We start from the raw sequence: 25,492 nt of genomic DNA, 5'->3' as shown, positions 1-25,492 counted from the left end.
GTGGCAGCACAGCACATAGAGCATCAACCTGGAATGCTAAGGCTGCCAGTTCAAAACCCCAGGCTTGCCTGGTCAAGGCACATATGACAAGCAATCAATGAACAACTAAAGTGAGCAACTACACCTCTCGCTATGCCTCTCTATAAAATCAATCAATCAAAAACTAAAACAAAAACTCCACAGGGCACAGCAAGAAAATAAAATCACATATTAATAAACTACAGAAACAAAAAAGAAAAAATGGAAAATTTGAACAAAAAATGAGAAAAAGTATAATAAAAAGAGAAAGTAAGAAAAAAATCCAGGAATAAAGAAAAAAGAAGAGGCAAAGAAACAAACAAACCACAATAATACAACAAAATCAAACACCTCACAAGGTCAATGCTATATGTATTAAAAAAAGGATATATGAGGTCCTGGCCAGTTGGCTCAGTGGTAGAGCATCGGCCTGGCGTGCAGGAGTCCCGGGTTCGATTCCCAGCCAGGGCACACAGGAGAGGCACCCATCTGCTTCTCCACCCCTCTCCCTCTCCTTCCTCTCTGTCTCTCTCTTCCCCTCCCACAGCCGAGGCTCCATTGGAGCAAAGTTGGCCCGGGTGCTGGGGATGGCTCCATGGCCTCTGCCTCAGGCGCTAGAATGGCTCTGGTCGCAACAGAGCGACGCCCCAGATGGGCAGAGCATCGCCCCCTGGTGAGCATGCCGGGTGGATCCCGGTTGGGCGCATGCGGGAGTCTGACTGCCTCCCTGTTTCCAACTTCAGAAAAAAATTAAAATTAAAAAAAAGGGAAAAAAAAGGAAATATGAGTCAAAGTCTCTCAGGCTTAAGCAGAAATTATACAGGGGCTGGGAATTGCAAACTAGAGCTCTTTATGAAGGCATTAAGTAACTAACCCAAGAGGGACCATCAAATCAAGTTTTGTCTAAAACATAAGTTTTCTTGCTTTTTGGTCTGAAAAAGTCTTTACATTGAGGGCCCTGGCCGGTTGGCTCAGTGGTAGAGCGTCAGCCTGGCGTGCAGGAGTCCCGGGTTCGATTCCCGGCCAGGGCACACAGGAGAAGTGCCCATCTGCTTCTCCACCCCTCCCCCTCTCCTTCCTCTCTGTCTCTCTCCTCCCCTCCCGCAACCAAGGCTCCAATGGAGCAAAAGACGGCCTGGGCACTGAGGATGGCTCCATGGCCTCTGCCTCAGGTGCTAGAATGGCTCTGGTCACAACAGAGCAACACCCCAGATAGACAGAGCATCGCCCCCTGGTGAGCATGCCGGGTGGATCCTGGTCGGGCGCATGCCTCTGTCTGATTGCCTCCCCATTTCCAACTTCAGAAAAATACAAAAATAAAATAATAATTAAAAATAAAATCATTGAGGCCCTGGCCGGTTGGCTCAGCGGTACAGCGTCGGCCTAGCGTGCGGAGGACCCAGGTTCGATTCTCGGCCAGGGCACACAGGAGAAGCGCCCATTTGCTTCTCCACCCCTCTGCCGTGCTTTCCTCTCTGTCTCTCTCTTTCCCTCCCGCAGCCAAGGCTCCTTTGGAGCAAGGATGGCCCGGGCGCTGGGGATGGCTCTGTGGCCTCTGCCTCAGGCGCTAGAGTGGCTCTGGTCGCAACATGGCGACGCCCAGGATGGGCAGAGCATCGCCCCCTGGTGGGCAGAGCCTCGCCCCTGGTGGGCGTGCCGGGTGGATCCCGGTCGGGCACATGCGGGAGTCTGTCTGTCTCTCCCTGTTTCCAGCTTCAGAAAAAAAAGAAAAAAAAAAATCATTGAGGACTTCAAAGATCTTTTGTTTATATAGATCAGTGATAGTCAACCTGGTCCCTACCACCCACTAGTGGGCGTTCCAGCTTTCATGGTGGGCGGTAGTGGAGCAACCAAAGTATAAATAAAAAGATTTAACTATAGTAAGTTGTTTTATAAAGATTTATTCTGCCAAACTTAGCGAAAATCCAACATAAAGTACTTGGTAAATAATTATTATTATATGCTTTAACTTGCTGTAACTCTGCTTTATAAATTTTATAAAGTTACTTCCCTACTTTATAAATCACCATTACTGTGGAACCGGTGGGCGGTTAGAAAATTTTACTACTAACAGAGATACAAAAGTGGGTGGTAGGTATAAAAAGGTTAACTACCGCCTGACCTGTGGTGGCGCAGTGGATAAAGCGTCAACCTGGAAATGCTGAGGTTGCCGGTTCAAAACCCTGGGCTTGCCTGGTCAAGGCACATTATGGGAGTTGATGCTTTCTGCTCCTCCCCCCTTCTCTCTCTCTCTCTCTTCCCTCTCTATAATGAATAAATAAAATCTTTTAAAAAAAAAAAAAAGGTTAACTACCCTGATATAGATTGTAACTATCAAGAGTTAGCTTATTAAAAATTAACACTGATTTTAAAAAATATTTTTATTCATTCAAAGTAACAATAAACCTATTACATGTTTACATAACTTTTTTTTTTAAAAGAGAGAGAAATTGAAAGGGAGAGAGGTAAGCATCAACTTATAGTTGCAAGGGGACTCCAGCTGAGCCAGTGACCCCTTGCTCAAACCAGTGACCTTAGGATCAAGCCAGCAACCTTGGGAACACAATGATCCCACGCTTAAACTGGTGATCCTGTGCTCAGCTGGTGAGCCTGCACTCAAGCCAGCAACTTCGGGGTTTTGAACCTGGGTCTCAGCGTCACAGGTCAATGCTCTATCCACTGCACCACCACAGGTCAGACACAAATAACCTATTCTTAATGAAGAAACTCTATTATCTAAGACAAAATGAAATTCATGACAAGAGTTACACTGTTTTACATTCTTGTATATCTCTTTAAGCTCTGGATTAATAGGAGAGACCTGACTTTTCATATCTCCTTTGGTATTCAGTGTTTTGATCTGTTGCTTTGGTTCAAAGATACGAAGAAAATCTCATTTCATACAGACCTATGGTTGGAAAATGAAGTTTAATAGCTGTTTAGATATTGCGGATTTTATTCTTTGATACTAGACCCAAACTCACCAAGTGGTAGTTTTTAAAGGCTACTTGCAACGTGTAATTTGAAATTTTAGCAATAAAATCTTTGTGTACTTTCATATTAAAATTCATTGGTCATCTTGCACGCTGAATGGCTTTTTACCCATTGGCCATCTGGCAAATATTCCTTCACTGACTCAGGCAGAAATTTCCAAATATTGGCATTTCACACAACAGCAAAAAATCACAATCCATTAATTTTACCACTGATCTCATCAAAAAGTCTCTGACAAATACAAATATTCCAAAATTCCGATTTTCCCTTGAAAAACTGAGTTTTATATGGCAATGGTGACAGACTCCTTTTGTTCCATTTCAAGAAAATGTCCACGGAATACTCAAGTATGAATAACTCTAGTTCATCCATCAGTTGTTCTTTCAAGTAAAAATGATGACCCACACAGCTGGTTCCGTTCCAACATGCCAGCACCCTTTCTCAAGCCAGTCTTCCTACCATGGTGCCCAGCGGCAGTGCTCGGAGTACTCCGCACTGCTCACTCAAATGTTAAAGAAACCTTTGCGAGAGGGTTGAGGTTTCATAAAATGAGGAATTTCTAGTGCTTTATCCAGGACAGTAAGTGAAAAAGTTAAAAATAACACAAACCTAAGTGTGCAGCAGGAACGCAGTGCATGACGCCGGCCCCGCAGTTTGGCTGCGGCTGCCTGGACAGCTCACGGGCCAGCAGTGCTCACGGTGGCTGCTGCTGCTCCGGCAGGGAAATGGAAACGCAGTTGTTCCAGGAGAAACCATCGGTCAGAAAAGTTCTCCAACCCTCTGCGTATTTATCACCACTGTGTCTGCTGCTGAGCATTCATATAAAATATTTTCTGAAGTTCAGTTGGTGCCAACACAAGCTGAGCCACATCTGTAAATGTGCTCATTTGTAGGTGAAAATTAAATTTTGTACACAAAATATTAATTCAGTCTTCATGTTTGCAGCTGTATCTTTAATTTGCCACATCACGGTAACATAAAATGGCGCTGCCCTGAATTTTACTAACTTTCCATCCAGTGGGCATTCAGGAATGTCAGCTGTTCAAGCCTTCACTGGTCTCTCAGCTCCTGGGTATAGTTTCTCAGCCAAAGTAATGGGATAACTTATCCTGTAAGAAACTTCAGTGACTTTTTCATTTCTAGGTTGAAGAGCTGGAACAAATTTTGGCTTTGAAAGAGTTCATGGTGTGTCTAGTTAAAATATTCAATTCCTTTTTCTTTAAACTCTGAACGATGGGGTCTTGAAATAATACCGCAACTTAATTGGCACTATACTACAAAAATGTTCTGTTGTGTAAATCACTATAAGGTACACTGTTAATATCTAGAAAGCTGGGAAGAAGAAACCTTTCACTCTGATTTCATTTCTTTTCCTCTCTTTTTGCATCTCTTATTTACAGTTCTGTTCAGTTTCTCTGGAATGGATGCCTCTCTTTCACTTGCTGATGTGTCCATTTCAGTAAATAACGGTCACAGCTATATGTTGAGAAAGCAAGTCTTCTAATCTCCCTTTTTAAAGCCACAATCCATCCTTAAATATAAGAGAAATATTATAAATTTTCTTCTGTTAGAATATACTAGAATTAAATGCTAAAAGAAGTTGTAAAGAAAATTTTTAGTTATGTTTTCCCAAAAGTCTTAAGTTTTACAAGTTGTACTTACTTCCTGTTGTGTTTCCTCAAAGATGTCAGGAAAATGCTGGGATTTCAAAATAATGATTTATTGAACAATAATGAGGTTTACAAAGATTACAGCAGACACAACTAAAGAAAGCTAGTAAAGGCACAGTAGTACCAAAAATAAACTGAGTTCATCATTGGAAATTTCCACATTTGTACCGCAAAGCAGTGTTTTTTGATCGCCAGTCCACAGACCAGTCTGCCAGAAATTCTGAGCCTGTTCGCAAGAGTTAACCCCCACTAAAGTTGTATGAAGATTATAGAACTAATGATCTCAGTCGAATTTGATTATGCTCAGGGTGGTTTCTGCCTTAGCTGTCCCCGAAATAATTCTCCTCTTTTCACCGGTCCTCGGGTGTAAAAAGGTTGAAAACCATTGCTAATGTATTACCTTAAAAATTCTAGAAAACACAAGAATACAGAAACATACTTCATTAGCCAAGAGTGCTGATGTCAACACACATCATTCAACCTCTGGAAAACTCCACTATATACAGGTGAGATAAAGAGCGTTAAAAAAAAAAAAGCAAATATTACATTGTTATGACAAAAATAATTTTGACTCATGTACCACCCTGGGGTTCCCCAGACCATACCTTGAGAACCAAGTTCAATATTGCGCTACCAATTCCTCAGATTTCTCCCAAGACAGGGTCTAGAGTTATGGCATTCCTGATAGGCCAAAGGACACAGCTTAGACCTGTCACCAGGGAAACTGGGATGCCGTCCCTAATAAGTTGTCAGGTTGCCAAGCCTGGCTTTACTAAGGAAGGTGGCTCCAGAGACATAAAAAGAAAATGTTTTCTAAAGCAGTGAATCCTTAACTTTCCAGAAATCAGAGAAATAGGAGAAAGAAAGGACTGGGTGGTGCTGGGATTCTATACATCAAGGAGATCTCAAGACTATCAAAATTCCTCGCCTGAGCCATGCCACAAAGAGGCACAGAAAGAGGTAGGGCAGAGTGGGGCGTGGAGATGAAAACCCGAGATGAACAGTGATAATGAAGAAACAGAGTTCAAAGAAACAAAACAGAAAAATTAAAAAGGAAGTGAGTGATACAAGTCAGCAGAAGGGTCAAAAGGAAGAGGAAAATACAGTGAAAGAAATATTCCCTGATGAGCTCTGAGGCAACACTGTTACCTTTTTCCCTGGCCACAGCTGCAATGTGAAAAAACTAAGCAACTTACTTGCTGTTCTGACAAGGCATTCAGGCTCTAGTAGTGGCAAGAGATGAAGATAAACAAGGGCCCAGCTGAGACCAAAATCTCAGCCCCAGATTCTAAGTCCACAAACGAACAGAAGCAGTCCAGAAATGGCTGTGACCCTTCTGGGCCTCACAAAGGGGAGGCTTTCTTCTTACTTCAGAGGAGCCAACAGAGGTAACAAGAACCTACCCCTGAAGGCCCCTCTGCTCGTGAAAAAGGAACCCAAATCATTAGCTGCTAAATTCCCATGTGGTCTTTAAGAGAAACAGAAAGCGTTCTCCTTTTGCCAAAGGGTAAAGACTGCACTTGAAGAAAGGCAGGCGATGAAAGAAATCTCCGCACTTGGTGGGGCTTCCTCTAACACTCAGAAAAGCTTATGCCCTGGTGACTCTGGTTGGCTTTGCATCCATTGACACGGTTGCATATCCACCACCAACACCAACCTTCACAACACAGAAATATGGGCCAGCAGATGGTAGGGTGTATTTTTTTTTCTTTAATCAATAAAATTGCCTAATATATATATATATATATATTTTTTGTATTTTTCTGAAGCTGGAAACAGGGAGGCAGTCAGACTCCCGCATGCGCCCGCCCGGGATCCACCCGGCATGCCCACCAGGGGGCGATGCTCTGCCCATCCGGGGTGTCGCTCTGTTGCGACCAGAGCCACTCTAGCGCCTGAGGCAGAAGCCATGGAGCCATCCCCAGCGCCCGGGCCATCTTTGCTCCAATGGAGCTTTGGCTGCGGGAGGGGAAGAGAGAGACAGAGAGGAGGAGAGGGGGAGGGGTGGAGAAGCAGATGGGCGCCTCTCCTGTGTGCCCTGGCCGGGAATCGAACCCAGGACTTCCGCACGCCAGGCCGACGCTCTACCACTGAGCCAACCGGCCAGGGCCAAAAATTGCCTAATATTGATACTTGAAAATAAATGAACTCTTGCCCTGGCCAGGTAGCTCAGTTGGTTAGAGTATCATCCCGATGCATCAAGGTTGTGGGTTCAATCCCTGGTTAGGGCACATACAAGAGTCAACCAACGAATGCGTGAATAAGCGAGACAACAAATCTATGTTTTTGTCTCTCTTTCTCAAATAATTTATTTTAAAGAGTTTATTTAGAGAGAGAGAGAGAGAGATACAGGGGTGGGGGTGGGGAGGAGTGTGTGTGCTTTGACCAGGCACGCCCAGGCTTTCAAACTGGTGACCTCAGCATTCCAGGTCAACGCTTTATCCACTGCGCCACCACAAGTCAGGCTCTCAAATCTATTTTTAAAAATAAAAATAAATAAATGAGCTCTTTTTTTTTTAAGTGCTCTCAAAAGAACATATACCTTTCCAACAACATTCTATCTTCTTTCAGGTAGCTGACTAGTAAAAAGTAATAATAATAATACAAAAATAGATAAACAGCCTGACCGGGTGATGGCACAGTGGATAGAGAGTCGGACTGGGATGCTGAGGACCCAGGTTCGAGACCCCGAGGTCGCCAGCATGAGTGCGGGCTCATCTGGTTTGAGCAAAGGCTCACCAGCTTGGACCCAGGGTCGCTAACTCGAGCAAGGGGTTACTCGGTTTGCTGAAGGCCCGCGGTCAAGGCACATATGAGAAATCAATCAATGAACAACTAAGGTGTTGCAATGAAAAACTGATGATTGATACTTCTCATCTCTCTCCGTTCCTGTCTATCCCTCTCTCTGACTCTTTCTCTGTCCCTGTAAAAAAAAAAAAAAAAGAAATACACACACACACACACACACACACACACAAAACTCCCAGAAATGCTAGAAAAAGTACCTCTGGGACCCCAATGGCTAGAAGAGACCAAGATTCTTTTGATCAATTACAGAGAAATTCCAATGTATATCTCCAATACCCACCTGGAGTTAAGTGGTACTCAGAGAAAATCCACTAAATTGCTCATCTGAACAGTGATGATGATTACACCCTGCCAAGCACTATTCTGAGTGCTTTGCTTGTATTTATTAACTCTTTTAATACCCACAACAACTACACCTATAAGATAGGCACTATTATCACTCCTTTTTCACAAAGGAGCAAACAGACCCAGTGATATTAAGCCCAAGGTCACAGGTGGGGCTGAACCAAGATTCCACCACCAGGACTCAAGCAGCAGAGCCTGCCTGCTCTCTAACCACAAAAAAAACCACTTACTGAAGTCCAAAAGCGCCGGGATCTCCTTTTAACTCTGCCAGAAGCTCAACTCAATCAGAAGCCAAGCTAGACCTAGAGGGCCTAAGGGGCCCCACTTCCTGTGACTAAAGAACCAGTAATTCAAACTCTTGAGGGCAAAAACAAAGCAACAGTCCACAAGTGCTTCAAATAATACATGCAGAAACAGTCAAATGATGGCCATCTGTGGAGGCGAGGCAGGGAAGTGACTGGCTAAGGGAAGGCCGAGCGTCCATTAGGTCTAAAATAGAGGAAAGGGGGCCACCCTGCATACAGGATTATTAGTAACCGAAACAACCACCTCAGTGAAATGCTGCCTGGGAGAAGCAGTGAGCAGATCATTGTAGTGGCAACAGGAGCAGCCTGCCCCCAAGGACACGGGCACAGGCGATGGGTGTTTGCAGGCAGCCTCACTCATTCATTACCGCCCTTTCAGACTTGGGTGGTTTCTGCATGGTGGGAGACTGGGAAAACAATCCCGCTACATTAGCAGCACTGATGATCACAGGAGCCTCGGAATGTTGCATTGCCTTTTCCCTACTGCTGTTTAGGAAGTGCCAGCATGTGGTGACTAATGGCTCACCTTCCCACAGGTATCTTGATCAAACTCAAACTGTTCCCCTTGGCTGAAGTAACTGCTACCAAAGACCAAAAACTGTTCTCCTTTTTTCCTTCCCCAGCAGGCCTGCAAAGACAGTGCCACTGCACGGACCCAAGAGGTCTGGGGTCTCACTGGATTTAGCAGCCAGATCACGACAGCCAGAAGTCAGGAGTCCAGATCCCCTTCCAGATACAAATGGATAGCCAATCACAGACCCAGTCCCTCCCTACTGGCCAGGCTGAGGGCCTTTTGCTAAGCTGTGAATTGCATAGGGGGCTCCAGAAAAGAAGCTGTCTCTGAGCTTCTGGTGAAAGGTGTGTAAGACAACATTGCCTTGAGGTACATGGGGTGTAGAGAAAGCCAACTCACGTGGACTCCCCCCATTCAGTATTAGGGTGTTTACAGACATAGGCCAAACTCACGCCTCAATGAACAGAGCCCCAGAGGAGGCAGCGCTTTGTATCGCCAACTTCCCAAAGAACACAGAGGAAAATAGGCCGAGGCTGCTCAAAACCAGCTTGACTGGTTTCACAGAGAAGCCTCTGGTCAGCTCCGCCTTCCTTAAGAAGAAAAAAATGGCTAGGAGCCAGTCATTGAACACACCCCTTCACCAATCCACCCCCCTCCTCCATTGTCCCACAGAATTCACCTAGCCACCAGTATCAGTGTCCACCTCACCCTCTCTCCTACCAAACCTTGTGATTTTACAGCATTTAAGTCAAAAAGTAATCATTTGGTGCAAAAACAGAAATACATGGAAGTATGGGAAACGAGCGGCACCCCAAAGACAGGTATCTGCAGAAAGAATGCCCCACAGGGACCAAGAAGCCTCAAACGCTCTAGACGGAAACAGACAATCTGGATGAAGGGATCATTCCCCCAAAAGGAGGCCCAGGTCTAGTGGTCCAGTGGGTAAGAGAAGAAATTGGGCACCCTCCTCCTCTGAGAGGACTGGAAACTAAGAGGCAGATTCTCTCTTGGTGTGGCTTCAGAATCAGACGTACCCTCTCAAAGTCTGAAAGACGGCGGTGACCTTCAACAAGCTGTGGTAGGGTAGTGACAGTCCGCTCTGAGAGCTAGAACTTTCAGAGTTGACATGGGAATAGATGGCCTTGTCCGTGCCAGTGTGGGAAATGGGTGACTTCCTCCCCCCCCCACGTGTGTAAGGCTTACTCTTCCTTGGCTGAGACGGAAGGGAAGATGCATAAATAACACTTCAAGGACTCACTTGTGTTTGAGGAAAGCTGGAAGAAAGCCTGGAGAATCCAAGCCTCAAGTGCAAAATATACAAATATTTGAATCTCCCACCAAGAGAGGAAAAAACTCAGCCACCTAACTGGTTTGTCATTTTCCTGAACTTCTGCCGAAGGAGGAAGGACCATGACCATGCTTACCTCACCCACCCTGTCCACATCCCTCTATTTCTCCTCCGACAGGAAAGGTGCAAACCTGGCAGCACCCCCACAGCTAAGAGAAAATGAGAGCCTTCCCATACCTCCTCTCAGAGCAGAAGCCTGGTAGGCACAGTCTACAGCTGAACCAAGCAGAGGGACTTGGGGCTGGACCTGGCTGCTACAGGAAGCCTCATCAGAAGTCTCAGGGAAGGCAGAACAATCACCTTCCTCACCCTTTCCATCTGCTGAGGTTACTTCATCCCAATCCATTAATGGGCTTCAAAGTGCTGCTGGGGGGAGTCCATTTAGCAGAGACACAATCATCAGGCCAGTGGTGGCGCCCAGCCCCCACCCTGCTTGTCAATAATGGGCCACAAAGTCTGAGGCTTGGCTGCACTCTACGCATAAAATATTCATTTGAGTCGACATAATATATATGTAGGAAAGTCATGGAAGCTCCTGGGAGGAGAGAGATGCCAGTCAGGTGGCTAAGTGCTCAATGGGAAAGAGTTCATGACGGCATGGGTTAGCCCTGGTCAAATGCCTACTGAGAATTGGGTTGTTCTGTCCAAAGGGGAAGCAGTCTAGTCTGAGCAGCTTTTGACTCCCAAGAGATCTAACCATACAAACCTCTCAGGCAAACAAATTCTCAATCTGCCCTGGCAGGATATCTTGACTGGTTAGAGCATCATCCTGATATGCAAAGGTTGCAGGGTCGATCCCTGGTCAGGGCACATACAGGAACAGATCAATGTTTCTGCCTTTTTCTCTCTCCCTTCCTCTCTCTCTAAAATCAGTAAATATAGCCTGACCTGTGGTGGCGCAGTGGATAAAGCGTCGACCTGGAATGCTGAGGTCACCAGTTCAAAACCCTGGGCTTGCCTGGTCAAGGCACATATGGGAATTGATGATTCCTGCTCCTCCCTCTCCCTTCTCTCTCTCTCTCTCTCCTCTCTAAAAATTAATAAAATCAGTAAATATATATATTTTTAATTCTCAGTCTTTCCCTACTTCATAGGCATCAGCTCTGCTTAAGACAATTACACTTAAAAATATTGTGGGCCCAGTCTTTGGTCACCATTGGAAAGACTCGGTTACCCCGCTGCAAACTTGACTCTAACCTGAAGCAGGTCACATTGCAATGACTGCCTTGTATCCATCTGTTTAGCTACTTCCCCAGATCAACAGATTAGAGGGAAATTATTACAATTTACTAATAGTTACCTTTACTGGGTTCACAGGTTATGGTATGGCAAATCTATGAACTCTAGGGACTCCTAGAGCCCTTGCTCTAACAATACCTCATTCCTGATTTCTACTGCCAAGCAGAAGAGAGAATCTTGACATTTGCCCATATCTCTGACTAGAAGGAAGCACCATCAAAGAGCCCCTGGCCAGAGTCAAAGGGCAGAATTTCAGAGCCAGCACCCACAACACTGTGCTATACAACTTGCAGAACATGAAGTCAAATGAGGTCTGACCAAGCTCTCTACTAGATGACACTAACAAAATTACTCAATGCAACATTAAGCCAGAACCAATCCTGGGATCCAAGGGATACACCTGGTACCCCAGGATATACCTGGCTTGAAGCAGCTCAGTTGTTTTTTTGTTTGTTTTTTTTCTCCAGCTCAGTTGTTTTTAACAGGATCCTATATGTTAAATATGCTCCCTTCACCCAGACTTTAAACTCCTCTTCCCAGAACTATCGGAAAGAATGAACAATGTCACTAGCTCCCTAGAAGAATGACTGTATCCCACTCCCTTGCCCACCACAGCAGAAGTGGGGTGGGGAGTGAAAAGCTCCTGGTTTCTCTCAGGAGCCCTCCCATGCCTCGTTAGGCTCAGAGGTCAGGCAGGTCTGAAGCCATGCAGCCCCGCTACCAGGTGTTATAGAAAGCTCTAGCCAGCCGCAGGTGAACTCTGGAAGTTGGGCCCCTCTCCACACTTGCCTATTATTGCTGCTGCTGGCTGGAAGACAGACAGTCATCTTGCTGATTACTTTCCCCACTGCCAAGCCTCTAGGCCAGAAGAGCCATTTGGAAAAATGAACAGAAAGCTCAGTTCACAGATTCAGAATTCCCAAAACTACTAGCTCCAGGTCACAACCCTCCTCCAAAAGGAAGAAGAGTCTACAACTATGAAAAAGCACATCCACAATCAGGTGTCACAACAAACATGTTAAAGACAGGACTTGACTTTCTTTTATCTTCTACTTTTACTGTCAGAAGCAGAGCTGACAGCAAACAGGTAACCTACCTGCAACACAAGGTTTATTTTTATGCTTCAATGTTTTCTCTGTGTGTTTATGTGTTTAATTCAGATGTGATCAAAGAGCTCCTGGAAACAGCCTCTCATCAGCCACGTTTTAAAGACAGGGGAAGAGGAAGAGCAAGAAGAGAGGAACGTTTTAAGACATCCAGTGAAGCCTGACCAGGCGTTGGTAGAGCGTTGGACTGGGATGTGGAAGGACCCAGGTTCGAGACCCCAAGGTCACCTGCTTGAGCGCAGGCTCATCTGGTTTGAGCAAAAGCTCACCAACTTGGACCCAAGGTCGCTGGCTCGAGCAAGGGGTTACTCGGTCTGCTGAAGGCCCACAGTCAAGGCACATATGAGAAAGCAATCAGTGAACAACTAAGGTGTCGCAACGAGAAAAAGACATCCAGTGGAGTTTATTATTATTTTCTAGGGAAACCAGTTTAAATCATTTAAATCTTTTTTTCTTAATGTTTATTTTATTGATTTTAGAGAGCAGGACAGAGACAGGAACATATCTGTTCCTATATGCACCCTGACTGAGGATCGAACCAGCAAACTCTGCTCTTTGGGACAATGCTCCAACCAACTGAGCTACCCCGGCCAGGGCTAAATAATTTAAATCTAAATAAGGTGATGAAGACCTGGGGGGGAATCAACCCAACCAAATCCCTTGCTTTTTTGCTTTTTGTTTCATAGTATTAAGGCTTGTTGCAATGACTGAGCTTCTATGACTAGCTAGAACGAGCACAGGACCAAGAAAACCTTTCTTGCTCTTACCTGGTGGCATGATTTATTATTATTCTACAAGAGGCCAACACTTCCGGCATCCCTGACTTTATGATCAAAGGAGCTGCTACTGATCTTTCTTCTTGTTTTAAAAAAATACAGGCAGCTGCCTGTAATAGGTGTATCCAAGGTTTTGCAAAGTCTGTGCTTTTATTAGGATGAGACTTCATATCAAACTAGTAGTGAGACTGGCTACCATGAGAACAGCAGAAACTATGAAATACTTCAGGGGAACCTAAGGCCATAATGAATAGAAATGAGATGAGTAATTCTTAATTTGGAACAGGATGACAATGTGTGCAGCCACTGCTCTGGTCAAAGTCATCCAAGAGTGGCTTACATTCCCAAATGGTTCACTGATTACTGCTATCATAAAATCAATGGGTGTGCACCAAGTTCCCACTCTGTGCTCAGGAGTATGCTAGGCATGTAGAGAAGAAATCAACACATACATCACAAGTAAAAGTCCATGGTGAGACTACATTTACATTTAGTAAACAGCACAAAGAAACCACACTTAGCCTGACCAGGTGGATAGAGCGTTGGACTGGGATGCGGAGGACCCAGGTTCAAGACCCCAAGGTCGCCAGCTTGAGTGCAGGCTCATCTGGTTTGAGGAAAGCCCACCAGCTTGGACCCGAGGTCGCGGGCTCGAGCAAGGAGTTACACGGTCTGCTGAAGGCCCACGGTCAAGGCACATATGAGAAAGCAATTAATGAACAACTAAGGTGTTGCAACGAAAAACTAATGATTGATGCTTCTCATCTCTCTCTGTTCCTGTCTGTCTGTCCCTATCTATCCCTCTCTCTGGCTCTCTCTCTGGCTCTGTAAAAAAAAAAAGAAACCACACTGAAGCAGCCAGTTACTCTACTTTGCTGGACACAATGCCCCCCACAGCCTCACTGAGAGAGTAGGCACTCCACTGCCACTCCCCAAATGCCTGAGGGTGCCAGTCAGTCACTTGGCCTCCTCCTCCCAGCTAGCTCATAATCAACAGTCTGGGAAAGTTCTCTGGTTAAGCAGGGTTTACCTGCTAAAAGCAAAGGTTGTGATAGGTAAAGGAATGGAATAGGCAACCTCAAGGGGGCCTCGAGAAAGGAGTTCCCAGAACGAAGAGAAACAGTGAGAAAGTGAGGGAGTCTGTGAGGTGCAGACCATGCTCCTGTTCCCAAAGACCTCAGTCCCATGCAGAACCAGCTGCCAAACCCGGTGAATAAATGGAAATCAACTATCTCTCCCTCTCAACCCCTGCTTCACTCCCAGAAGCAATCAGTCTGTCAGTAATAACAGGGTCAATCTCTGCACAGAAAAACTCAGTCCTGAACTCTTTGTGAGCTCCTGACTGCCCAGGTGACAAAAAGCAAGGTGGTAACGAGAAAAATGTAGGAACAATGAAAAGAGGGAAGAGTTTTCAGAGAAGGATGTTAACATGCAAGAGAATATAGCGAGTCCCACTGGACTACAAAGAAGAAAGGGAACAAGAGGAAAACATAAAGGATGTAATGAGGCAAAAAGATGTAAAATGCACTGAGGCCCCAGGGGAGAAGGACTCCTTTTTCAAGTCCAGTTTGGCCTGGTAAAGTTCTCTAGCAAGAAGGGTGTGACAGGCAGGGAACACTCCACAGTGTAGTCAGCAAGGGACAATGAAGATGGTGAAAGAAAGGGGAGGGGCGGAAAGTGGATGCCTCTCAGTTCAGAGGTGAGATGACACAGAAAAGGCGAAGGCTAGGGTGACAAACCATAGCAGTGATTGTCGGGATGAGAGGGAGAGCAAGTAGCTTAAAACTAGCATGCCAAACGCCTGGACAAAAAGTTACAAAGACTGGTCAAGAGGGAGGGGATGGACAGAAGCATGTGTGGGGAAAGGAAATATGAAAAGAAGGCAGAAGACTAATATGGAGATGAAAGGCAATCCTGATCAAGAGGCACAGGAAGAAAGACAGGGTGAGAGTAGAGAAGCCGGAAGGCAAAAAGCAAGGAGAAAGATACTATGAAAAGTGACAGAGCCAAGAGTGAAGAGACAGGCAAGCATCGTGGTCTGTGTTACAGTGTAAGACAGAAAGACAAGGGCACTGCTGTAGTAGGGCCCAGGGAAAGGACTGAGCAACAGGTCGTGCTAATGGAGCAGGCTGAAATAGTAGCATCCTTCCCTTGGTAAGAAGAGCCCAAGGAGAAGGCTGACAAAGCACTCAGTGAGAAACAGGAGTCCGAGAGACTTAAAAGCCAAACCCCACGGGAAGAAAATAGGAGGGACCCAAAGACTCAGGGAATGATGACTGGAACCCCAAAGACAACCTGTGGGAAAACTATGCGCATGACAGCTGTCTGAGAAACACGGAAGCAACAAATGCCAGCTCGAGGCACCAGGGAGATCCTGGAGAAAAGAAGGGAAAGTGATGAGCAAAGAGTAGGCGAAGGATTTGGAAAGGTGATGAGGGTGGAGCTGGTGGGTTGCAAGCAAGAGGGAGAGCACAGTTTGGAGAAGGAAGAAGCAGGGTGAAAATGCTGGGGAACTGTAAGGGAAACGGGACCGAGAACACATTCCCGGGCACGGATCCTGAGGGTGATCACCAGGGACTGGGAGAACCGGTGCGAGCGGAGGGGAAACAAGGCTGGAAAGACGGAGGAAGGGGTGGACAACGATCTGGAGCAAATCGCTGGGTGCTCTTCGAGGAGCAGAGGAGGGTGGCTGCTCTAAGCGTGGGTGGAGGAAGACCAGAAAGGCCCCTGAGAAAAAAAAAGGGAAGAGAAGGGGAAGCTGGGAGGTAACACGGAAGAGCGCAGGAGGGCGGTGAGGAGAGCAGGGCTCAGCAAAAGGACAAGTGTGCAGCTGGGAGTCAGGACCAGGTGGGTCCCAGGACAGGACTCGGAGGGGGACGTGCGGGGCCCAAAGACAAATGACAGGGCAGCTGAGGTTTGCAGGATGGCAGCAGGAGCACGAGGAGAGCAGAGGAGGGAGAAGGCTCTGCAAGATGCAGGGGCCCAGCCAGAGAATTCGGGGAGCCCTCGGGGCTCCTTACCTGCTCCGTGTCCCTCTCGTTCAGCGTGGGTAGGGGGGTCCGGGCGCTGGACATGGCGCCGGTATCTCAAGGGAGGGAACCGAGAAGCTTGGAGGAAGGGAGGGAAGGGAAGGCGCGGAGCCCGGCCGGGCGGGGCTTCTCACAGCAGGGGCACCCGCCGCATGAGCCCCGGCCGGGGGTGCGGGGAGGCCGGGCAGCCGTTCACGCCAGCCCGGGGATGCGCCGCTCGGGCTAGGCCGCGCCGGCTCCGAGCGGCCCCGAACCGCACCCCCCCGACCCCCGGCTGGGCTGTGCCGCCTTTCGGCCGGGCTGCGCCGCTCCGCCTACTCTCTGCCGCCGCAGCCGGCCGCCCGCCTCGCTCCTCCCCTGCCCTCAGCGGCACTGCTCCGCGCCCGGCACACAGGCAGCCGCCGCCGGACCTGCTGCTCCCAACATGGCCGCCACCACCGCCGGCCCTCGGCTCTTTCCGCCGGCAGTAGCCGGAAACATCCGAAGCGGCCAGGAACCGGAGGGCGGCTCGCCTCCTTCTCCCGGCCACCAACTACGGGTGAATTCCGGAAACACCCGAAGACGGTAAACCCCGGGGACGCGCGCGCCTCCTTGATTCCGAAGATCAAGCTTCGGCTCTGTTTTCGGAAATCCACGAAGCGACTCCAGGTAGTTTAGCCACGCCCACAGATCTTTCCTCGCCTACTTCAGTTGGCTCTCGACAGTTTCCGGAAACACCCGAAGCCTTTCGCGTGCAGAGAACCGGCCACGCCCATGCCCCGCCCGGCAGCCGACTGCGGTCGTCGTCGGCCATTTCCGGCAACACCCGAGGCTCGCCGTTCCTTCGGGTGGTACCGATTCTAACTCTTCGCTTCTTTCCGTCAGTTTTCGGGTATTTTCAAACCTTTAACGGGGAGCGTGGATCACCTGTGCGTGTTATTATTTGACTAAAGAGAAAATAAGACTGTTAGGCGTCCCTACGATTGGCATCCTTTACTTCTAAAACAACTTTCCATCTGCGTGTGTCTGTTCGTTGTGGGTCAGCTCATAAAATCCATCTCGTTTATCATCCAACCTATCAACACGCCTATCACCTGTCAAATGCAGCATTAGTCTATTACCTGTCTACCTACCATTTATCACCTGCCATCGCCAATCTTGCTTCCTCGTCTAGGTCCCACCCAAGCACCAGGTCTGCGTCCCTATAGCTCCCAGCTGTGAAAGAAAGACCGCAGAGATCCGCCCAGCCCCGCATTTCATTTCGGCTCCAGCTCTGTGGAGTGAACATGCTGTGTGATCTTGAAAAAAATCACATAGCCTATGTGGGTTTAGCCCCTTCGACGTCCCTATACTGAAAGAATCCATGCCTTTGCTCCAGTGATAACATTCTAAATAACATCTTTGGATTTCAGGTACCCTCTCCCCCTCCCCCCAAAAAAGTCTTTTAATTGTTCAAAATACCACAAAACAACATCACCCTATAGTAATATTATCGTGCAAGTTACCTTTTAAAATACTTCTGCAAAGTAAGGCAGGAGGGACATTCTCATCTTAATTTACATTTCAGTTATCCCTTCTAAGACAAAGAAACTCATGGAAAAGAGAAGAGAAACTGGTTGGAAATGAGAATTTCCACAGGATGGCACAAAGGATGGGCACCTAGAGAAGTTCTTTTCCTTCCCTGGGCCTCAGTTTCCCCACTAATAAAGTGAAGTCATTGGATTCATGAACTCTGAGGTCTCTCTGATCTTTGGAGAGCCCCTGATTCTAACAGGAAGTCTGGGGCAACCTGGATCCACTCTTCACTTCCCCCTGCACTGTCTCATCGGGGAGAGACAATAGGCTAGTCTGATTCCTCTGGCTCCAAGCTACCCGCCCCCATAATACTCCAGACATGTTAGAACTTGCACCCCTCCCACCAGGCTTAACAGCAGCTTAAGGTGGGCAGAAGCCAGAATCTCCATAGGAGCCAGAGACCAGGTTCAACCATGTCCCCAAAGTACAGAAGCAGAGTGGCCCCAGGGATTATGCAGAAAAGCGCTGGCTGGACCTCTGACACTTGACTTCCAACTCCCAGCTACAGTATCTTGAGCAGAGCCCCAGGTCAAGAGAAACAGGCAGTGGGACAGATGCAATGAGAGGATGGATTGAAAATGCTTCCGAAGGCAACAGTTCTTATCTGCAGTTCTAGCAAATGCACCAGCCTCCAGGACACCCCACACCCCATACCCCACCTCAGCTCCACTCCAGCACCCAACCACTGAGGAAGAAGTTGCTGAAGAAATGTGGGAGGTGAGGGGGAAAGAAAGGAAGAAGTGAGGACAGAGGTATTCCACTCCCCCTACCCCAAATTGAGCCAGGAAAATCTGTGAAAATGATCTGCCCTCTGGTGGCCAGGGGGAGACGCACCGCTGAGTCCTATGCCAGAGCTCCCTTCTGATGCCTGGGTCAGGAAAGAAGGGAAAAGAGGAAGGGACTGGAGAAGCAAAAGCAGGCGCACTCAGGAGTCTTCCCAGGCCCATGCTCTTGTCTAAGTCAATTCTACTTCTGCCATGCTTCTAGTTCTCAAGAACTCAAGGTCTCACACCCTTGCTCTATGCCCCTTAGCCCCACCCCTTATCCCGTCCCACCTGTCCCCTCTTCTTCCTCAGTCTCTCTCCACACAAGGTTGCCTGACGGGTCTTCCTGCCTAGATTCTGTCCAACCCATCCCACCAGACATGCTAGAATAATCTTCCTAAAGTCCAGCTCCAATGACATCTCTATTCTGCTAAGGCTCTTGCAGCTCTCTCAGGGGAGAGGTAGGGCTGGTTCCATGGGCCTATACCCTCTACAGTCACACAAAGCCCTACTCTGAGAAGGGCCTTGAGCTTGGTTTAATGCTCTGCTGTCATTCTCTTGAAATGTTTACCAAGGGGCCCCTACGTTTTCATTGTGCACTGGGCCCCACAAATTTTGTTTCCAGTACTGGTGGTAGGAAAAGCCTTTAGTCTGCAGTCAAAGCTTTGCAGAATCTGGCCTCAACTTATCTTGCTAATATCCTCTCCAACTAGTTGTCACTGGTTGACATCTCCCCCCCAACTCCTGTTCTGCCACCAAGCTCTCCCACTTCCACACTTTCGTTCAGGCTGATCAATTGCCAGTCACTGACCTCAGTTTCTACAGGCACTTCAGATCCAGTTCAAATATTACCTTCTCAAATCCCTAAAACCCACCTACTTCTCAAATATTAATTATAGATCGCCACATATACCCCTCTCTAATTTTCAAATTCATTCATCCACAAATCTTAATTGAGTACCTATTATGTGTAAGGCACTGTTCTAGGCTCTTCAGGTATATCAATGAACAAAATAAATAAAGATCTCTGCTGTCAGGGAACTTACATCTCAATTGGCATAAGACATAAAACAAACATAATGGTAAGAATTAAATGCCATGGAGGAAAAATAGAGCTAGTGCCCTGGCCGGATAGCGGATAGTGTGGTTTGGTTACAGTATCATCAATATATGAAGGTTGTGGGTTCGAGTCCCAGTCAGGGCATATACAGAAACAGATCCATGTTTCTGTATGTCTCTCTCCCTTCCTCTCTCCCCAAAATCATTAATAAAAATCTAAAAAGAAAGAGAAAACAAGAGCTAACTAGAAGGGAGATTAGAATCGCAGGGGTGAAGAGTGGAAAATGAATTGCAGTACTAAGATGGTTGGTGTAGGCCTTACAGAGAAGGTGACAACTTGAGTAAAAACTTGAAAGAGGTGAGGGAATGAGCTCTGCAGATATTGGGGAAGAGTTTTCCAGGAAGGATACAGATGGTGCAAAGGCCCTGAGGCAGGAGCAGGCCTGGCTATTTAAAGAATAAGGAGGCTAGCCTGACCAGGCGGTGGCGCAGTGGATAGAGCATCAGACTGCAAAGCAGAGGACCCAGATTTAAAACCCCGAGGTTGCTGGCTTGAGCGTGGGCTCATCTGGTTTGAGCAAGGCTCACCAGGTTGAGCCCAAGGTCGCTGGCTCCAGCAAGGAGTCACTCGGTCTGCTGTAGCCCCCCGGTCAAGGCACATATAAGAAATCAATCAATGGACAACTAAGGAACCGCAACGAAGAATTGATGCTTCTCATCTCTCTCCCTTCCTGTCTGTCCCTATCTGTCCCTCTCTCTGACTCTCTGTCTCTGTCAATAAATAAATAAACAAACAAAGCAGATAAAATAAATGACATTAAAAAAAAAAGAATAAGAAGGTCAGCCTGACCTGTGGTGGCACAGTGGAGAAGGTGTCAACCTGGAATGCTGAAGTTGCTGGTTTTAAGACCCTGGGCTTGCCCGGTCAATGCACATATGAGAAACAACTACTACTAGAATCTATGTAAACACAATTAATTAAATAAAGTAAAAAAACCCCAAAAACTACAAGTTGATGCTTCTGCTCCTCTCTGTCACCTTTCTCTCTATCTCTCTCCTCTTTGTAAAATCAATAAATAAAATCTTTAATCTGGCTTGTGGTAGAGCAGTGGATGGAGCGCCAACCTGGAATGCTGAGGTGGCTGGTTAGAAACCCTGGGCTTGCCCGGTCAAGGCACATATGGGAAGCAACTACTACAAGTTGATGCTTCCTGCTCCTCCCCCATGCTCCTTTCTTTCTCTCCCTCCCTCTCTCTCTCTCTCTCCCTGCTCTAAAAAATAAATAAATAAAATTTTTTTAAAAAGAAAAAATCCTGACCAGGCGGTGGCGCAGTGGATAGAGCATCGGACTGGGATGTAGAGGACCCAGGTTCAAGACCCCGTGGTCACCAGCTTGAGCGTGGGCTCATCTGGTTTGAGCAAAAAGCCCATCAGCTTGGACCCAAGGTCGCTGGCTCGAGCAAGGGGTTACTCAGTCTGCTGAAGGCCCACAGTCAAGGCACATATGAGGAAGCAATCAATGAACAACTAAGGTGTTGCAACGCGCAATGAAAAATTAATGATTAATGCTTCTCATCTCTCTCCGTTCATGTCTGTCTATCCCTGTCTATCCCTCTCTCTGACTCACTCTCTGTCTCTGTAAAAAAAAAAAAAAAAAAAAAAAAGTTAAAAAAAAAAAGAAAAAGAAGGTAGGGCCTTTGGGAAGTGATTATATTAGGTCATAAGGCTCCATGTGACTTAAAGGGCATAATGGGATTCGTGCCCTTAGAAAAGCAACCTCATCCTAACCTGTGGGGACCCAGTGGATAAAGACTTGTCCTGGAGCTCTGAGGTTGCTGGTTCAAAACCCCGGGTCAAGGCACAAACAAGTATCAACTATGAGTTGATGCTTCCTGCTCCTACTTCCTCCCTTTCTCTCTTTCTCCTCTCTCTAAAATCAATAAATAAAATCTTAAAAAAAAAAAAGAAGCAACTTCACAGAGCTCCCTTGCTCTTTTCACCACGTGAGGACACAGCGAGAAGACTGCCTTCTATAAACCAGGAAGAGGGCTCTCACCTGACACTGACTCTGCCAGGGCTCTGGTCTTGGACTCGCCAGCCTCCCGACTATGAGAAATAAATCTCTGTTGTTTATAAGCCCCGAGCCTATGGTATTTTGTGACAGCAGCCTGAATGGACTAAGACACTCTCTAAAACCCTAACCCAGCAACAACATTCATCTTACCCTTCCTCTCCCGTGACCTGGACCCATGCCTGGACTAGAGGGGACAATGTCCCAGCCAGCCTTGCTCATACGTTTTCCGCAGTAGAAATGTCCGGCTGCTCACAGAGGCAATTCATACCATTCTGAGGGAAGGGGTGAGGAGAGGAAGGAATACCAGGAAAGGAGGACACCTTCACAGTCTGCGTGCCTGGGAGGAGGCGCCCTTTGGACCAACCCACACTCCCACACTGGGCAACACTGTCTACGGGCAGTGTCTGCCGCCTCCATGGCTGAGAAGGCCCAACTACGAACATCCTGGATGGGGAGCCAGGATGGAGTTGGCAGAGGCCCTGTGAGAAACAAAGGAGACAGCAGAAGTGGGACGTTTCTAATGGGGCTCAGAGTGGAATGCCCAAAACAAATGGCCTGTGGTCTGTGGGAGCACAGGAGTTGGATGGAGCAGCAAGGAAGTTTTTAAGAGGAGGTGACCCTGAATCTGACCCCAAGGATGAGCAAAGGGCTGCAAGGAAAAACTGGCACGAATGGGGGCAGCCCCTGGAAGCATGAAAAAGACCAGCCCTGCCCTGGTTGGGTAGCTCGCTTGGTTAGTGCCTCATCCTGATGCACCGATGTTGCCATTTTGATCGCTGTTCGGGGCACATATAGGACCAGATTGATGTTTCTGTCTCTCTCCTTTCCTCTCTCAATAAAAAAATCAATAAACCAGCCCTCAGGGAGTTCCCATCTGGGGGTCGAGGGATGTCAGACAGGCCAATAGCTGCCTCGGACTTGGAATTGGCAGAGGAGAGTTAGTACCGGCTGGTGTCCAGGGCTCTCACTGGCTTCCTGAAGGAGGTGCGGTCAGGCCAGGCAATGCCTCACCAGTGTGCCGAGACAATTTCCCCCTGTACCCAAAGCTGTACAGTAGCAGGCAGGGTGTCTGTGGGGGGACACTCCTGAGGTCTCCAGTCCCAAGGAGAGCAGGGACATTTTCTGGGTCCCAGCTGTGTCCCTGGTGCCTCAGTGTCTGACACATGTAGTAGTAGGCTGTGAATCCCTGGAGAATGAAAGGCACAGGGTGTTTTTGGTCCTTTTTGTCCCGGTGCCTGGAATCCCTTTCCCTATTTGACTGCATGGCTCTCTCTGCGCTGAGAGGTCTCCTGAGGGAGCCCTCTGTAGCCCCATCTTTTTATTTTTTTATTTTATTAAAAAAAAATTTTTTTTACAGAGACAGAGAGAGAGTCAGAGTGAGGGATAGACAGGGACAGACAGACAGGAATGAAGAGATGAGAAGCATTAATCATTAGTTTTCCATTGTGCACTGCGACACCTTAGTTGTTCATTGATTGCTTTCTCATATGTGCCTTGACCGTGGGCCTTCAGCAGACCGAGTAACCCTTTGCTTGAGTCAGCGACCTTGGTCCAAGCCGGTGAGCTATTGCTCAAACCAGATGAGCCCACGCTCAAGCCGGCGATCTTGGGGTCTCAAACCCAGGTCCTCAGCATCCTAGTCCGACGCTCTATCCACTGCGCCACCGCCTGGTCAGGCTGTAGCCCCATCTTAACACTGCTCTCCTCCATAGATGAATGTGCTGACCCACACCAGGGGTATATGATCAGCCAAGTCCAGAATGGAGGCAGTTCTGTCCACACAACACATCACTGTGTTCTTAAACAAGGAAAAAGAAAAGAAGGGGAAAAAAGAGGAAAGAAAGGCTGTTTTAGGTTAAAACATATCAACCCAATGCAATGTGTGGAAAAAGACATTCATGAAGAGTTCTAGAGACTGATTGCACAATGTGAACATACTTACTGTGTACTGATCTGTACACTTCAGAGTGGTTAAGACAGTAAATGTCATGTTATGTGTATTTCACCACAATTTTAAAAACTTTTTAGCCTGACCTGTGGTGGTACAGTGGATAAAGCGTCGACCTGGAATGCTGAGGTTGCCAGTTCAAAACCCTGGGCTTGCCTGGTCAAGACACATATGATAGTTGATGCTTCCTGCTCCTCCCCCCTTCTCTCTCTCTCTCTCTCTCTCCCCTCTCTAAAATCAATAAATAAAACCTAAAAATACCCAAAAGCCTTTTTAAAGATATTCATGGACAATTGGGGAATGTGAACATTGACTATATATTAGGTGACATTAAAGGATTATTAATTTTTAAAGTGTGATCATGATATAAACAGAGTCTTAATCTCTTAGAGATACAGACCTATGTACAGATAAAATAATGTCAGGTTTGCTTTAAAATGATCCAGCAAGAAGGGGGCTGTGAGGAGAAAAGATAAACCAAACTGGCCATAGCTGTTCAAGCCGGGTCCGTGGGCATTCTCTGTGCCAGGCTCTTTCTTCTGTTGGGTGTGTCTGAAAATGTCCAGGATCAAAATAAAAAGAAAAAAGAACAAAAGAAGAAGAAGAAATCGCACTCCTCCACAATGCCTGGTTCCCAGCACTCATTCCTGCAGGACAGCTGAGAACCTTGTTTGCTGCGGCTTCCCTGGAGCGGGGGTGCTGTGGGAGCAAGACTGTCTTTATTGCTCTTTGTGAAGTGTATTTATTGATTTTGGAGAGAAAGGAAAGGAAAGAGAGAAACGTCGATTTGTTGTTCTATTTATTTATGCATTCATTGGCTGATCTTGTATGTGCCCTGACTGGGGATTGAACCTGCAACCTTGGTATATCAGGATGATTTCTCTTTTTTTTTTTAAAGATTTTTTTATTGATTGACTTTATAGAGAAGACACAGAGAGAGAAAGGATGGAGGGGGGCAGGAAGCATCAACTTGTTTCTTGTATGTGCCTTGACCAGGTAAGCCCAGGGGTTCGAACTGGTGACCTTAGCATTCCAGGTCGATGCTTTTTCCACTGCACCACCACAGGTCAGGCTGGATGATTTCTAACACAGTGGTTTTCAACCTTTTTATACTTGGGGACTGGTGAAAATAGGAGAATTATTTTGGGGACAGCTAAGGCAGAAATCACCCAAGGCATAAGTGGATTCGACTAAGATCACTGGGTCTGTAATCTTCATACAACATCAGCGTGGCTGATTCTCTCACAGACAGGCTGGCAGACTGGCAGTTGGAAATCACTGCTCTCACTGAGCTACCTGGCCAGGGTGGGGCTGTCTCTCTTGTTCATGGCTGTATGTTCACGGCTGGGTTCCCAGCACCTGGAGCGGCACATGCATCTCACCTAGCTCCCAGCTGTGGGCCTGGGTCTTTGTGGACTCCGGAGCCTCAGCTCTGAACTGCTGTCTGCATACAAATGTCCTGACCAGTTTTGACCTTGGAGGACCATGGGCGAGTCTTTCAGAGGCAAACTACTCACCTACCAAGATTTGGGTACCATGGTGGGCAAGAGGACTTGCCCCAGGTGAGGGAGAGGGAGTGAGGGGATAGGGCAGGGTCTGGATAAGAGAAGCAACCTGCCACCTCAATGCCCTGCACCCTAGAGTGGCCCAAGTTCACGTGGACATCATTGTGCCAGTCACTGCTTTTGTAGCCTCCAAATACCAAGGTCACAGGATGTTGAGTGAGACGGGGGACAGCATGTACCCAGAGGTCCAGGAGCCAACTTCAGGAGAAAAAAGGCGGGTGGGGAGCAGGTCTGCCTCCACCCTCAAAGCCCTCAGCCTGGTTCCCAGCCAGTCCCCTGGGACAGGTGAGATGAGCACCCTTCCACATGTGCAGTGAGCTTCTCCAGTAGGCACTGCCAGGCACAGGGCATGATCCCAGCAGGTGCCAGGACGAGG

General features: G+C 47.4%; 1 protein-coding gene across 8 annotated transcripts in view; it reads right to left on the bottom strand.

The window, feature by feature from the left end:
- MARK2 (microtubule affinity regulating kinase 2) overlaps positions 1–16,805 on the bottom strand; it is a 64,939-nt gene extending 48,134 nt beyond the window's left edge. For 3 of the 8 annotated variants that reach the window (XM_066251828.1, XM_066251831.1, XM_066251835.1), the window contains exon 1: positions 16,144–16,802. In XM_066251828.1, the coding sequence (XP_066107925.1) occupies positions 16,144–16,197 (54 nt within the window). In that variant the 5' untranslated portion in view covers positions 16,198–16,802. Of the gene's footprint in view, positions 1–16,143 lie in introns of all 8 variants that reach the window. The other 5 variants (XM_066251829.1, XM_066251827.1, XM_066251830.1 and 2 more) reach the window with 3 other exon arrangements.
- Between the last annotated feature and the right edge of the window lie 8,687 nt (positions 16,806–25,492).

Source organism: Saccopteryx bilineata, chromosome 1 (assembly GCF_036850765.1).
Source record: "Saccopteryx bilineata isolate mSacBil1 chromosome 1, mSacBil1_pri_phased_curated, whole genome shotgun sequence".
Taxonomy (NCBI): Eukaryota; Metazoa; Chordata; class Mammalia; order Chiroptera; family Emballonuridae; genus Saccopteryx; species Saccopteryx bilineata.
This window is presented reverse-complemented; position numbering and strand designations above follow the sequence as displayed.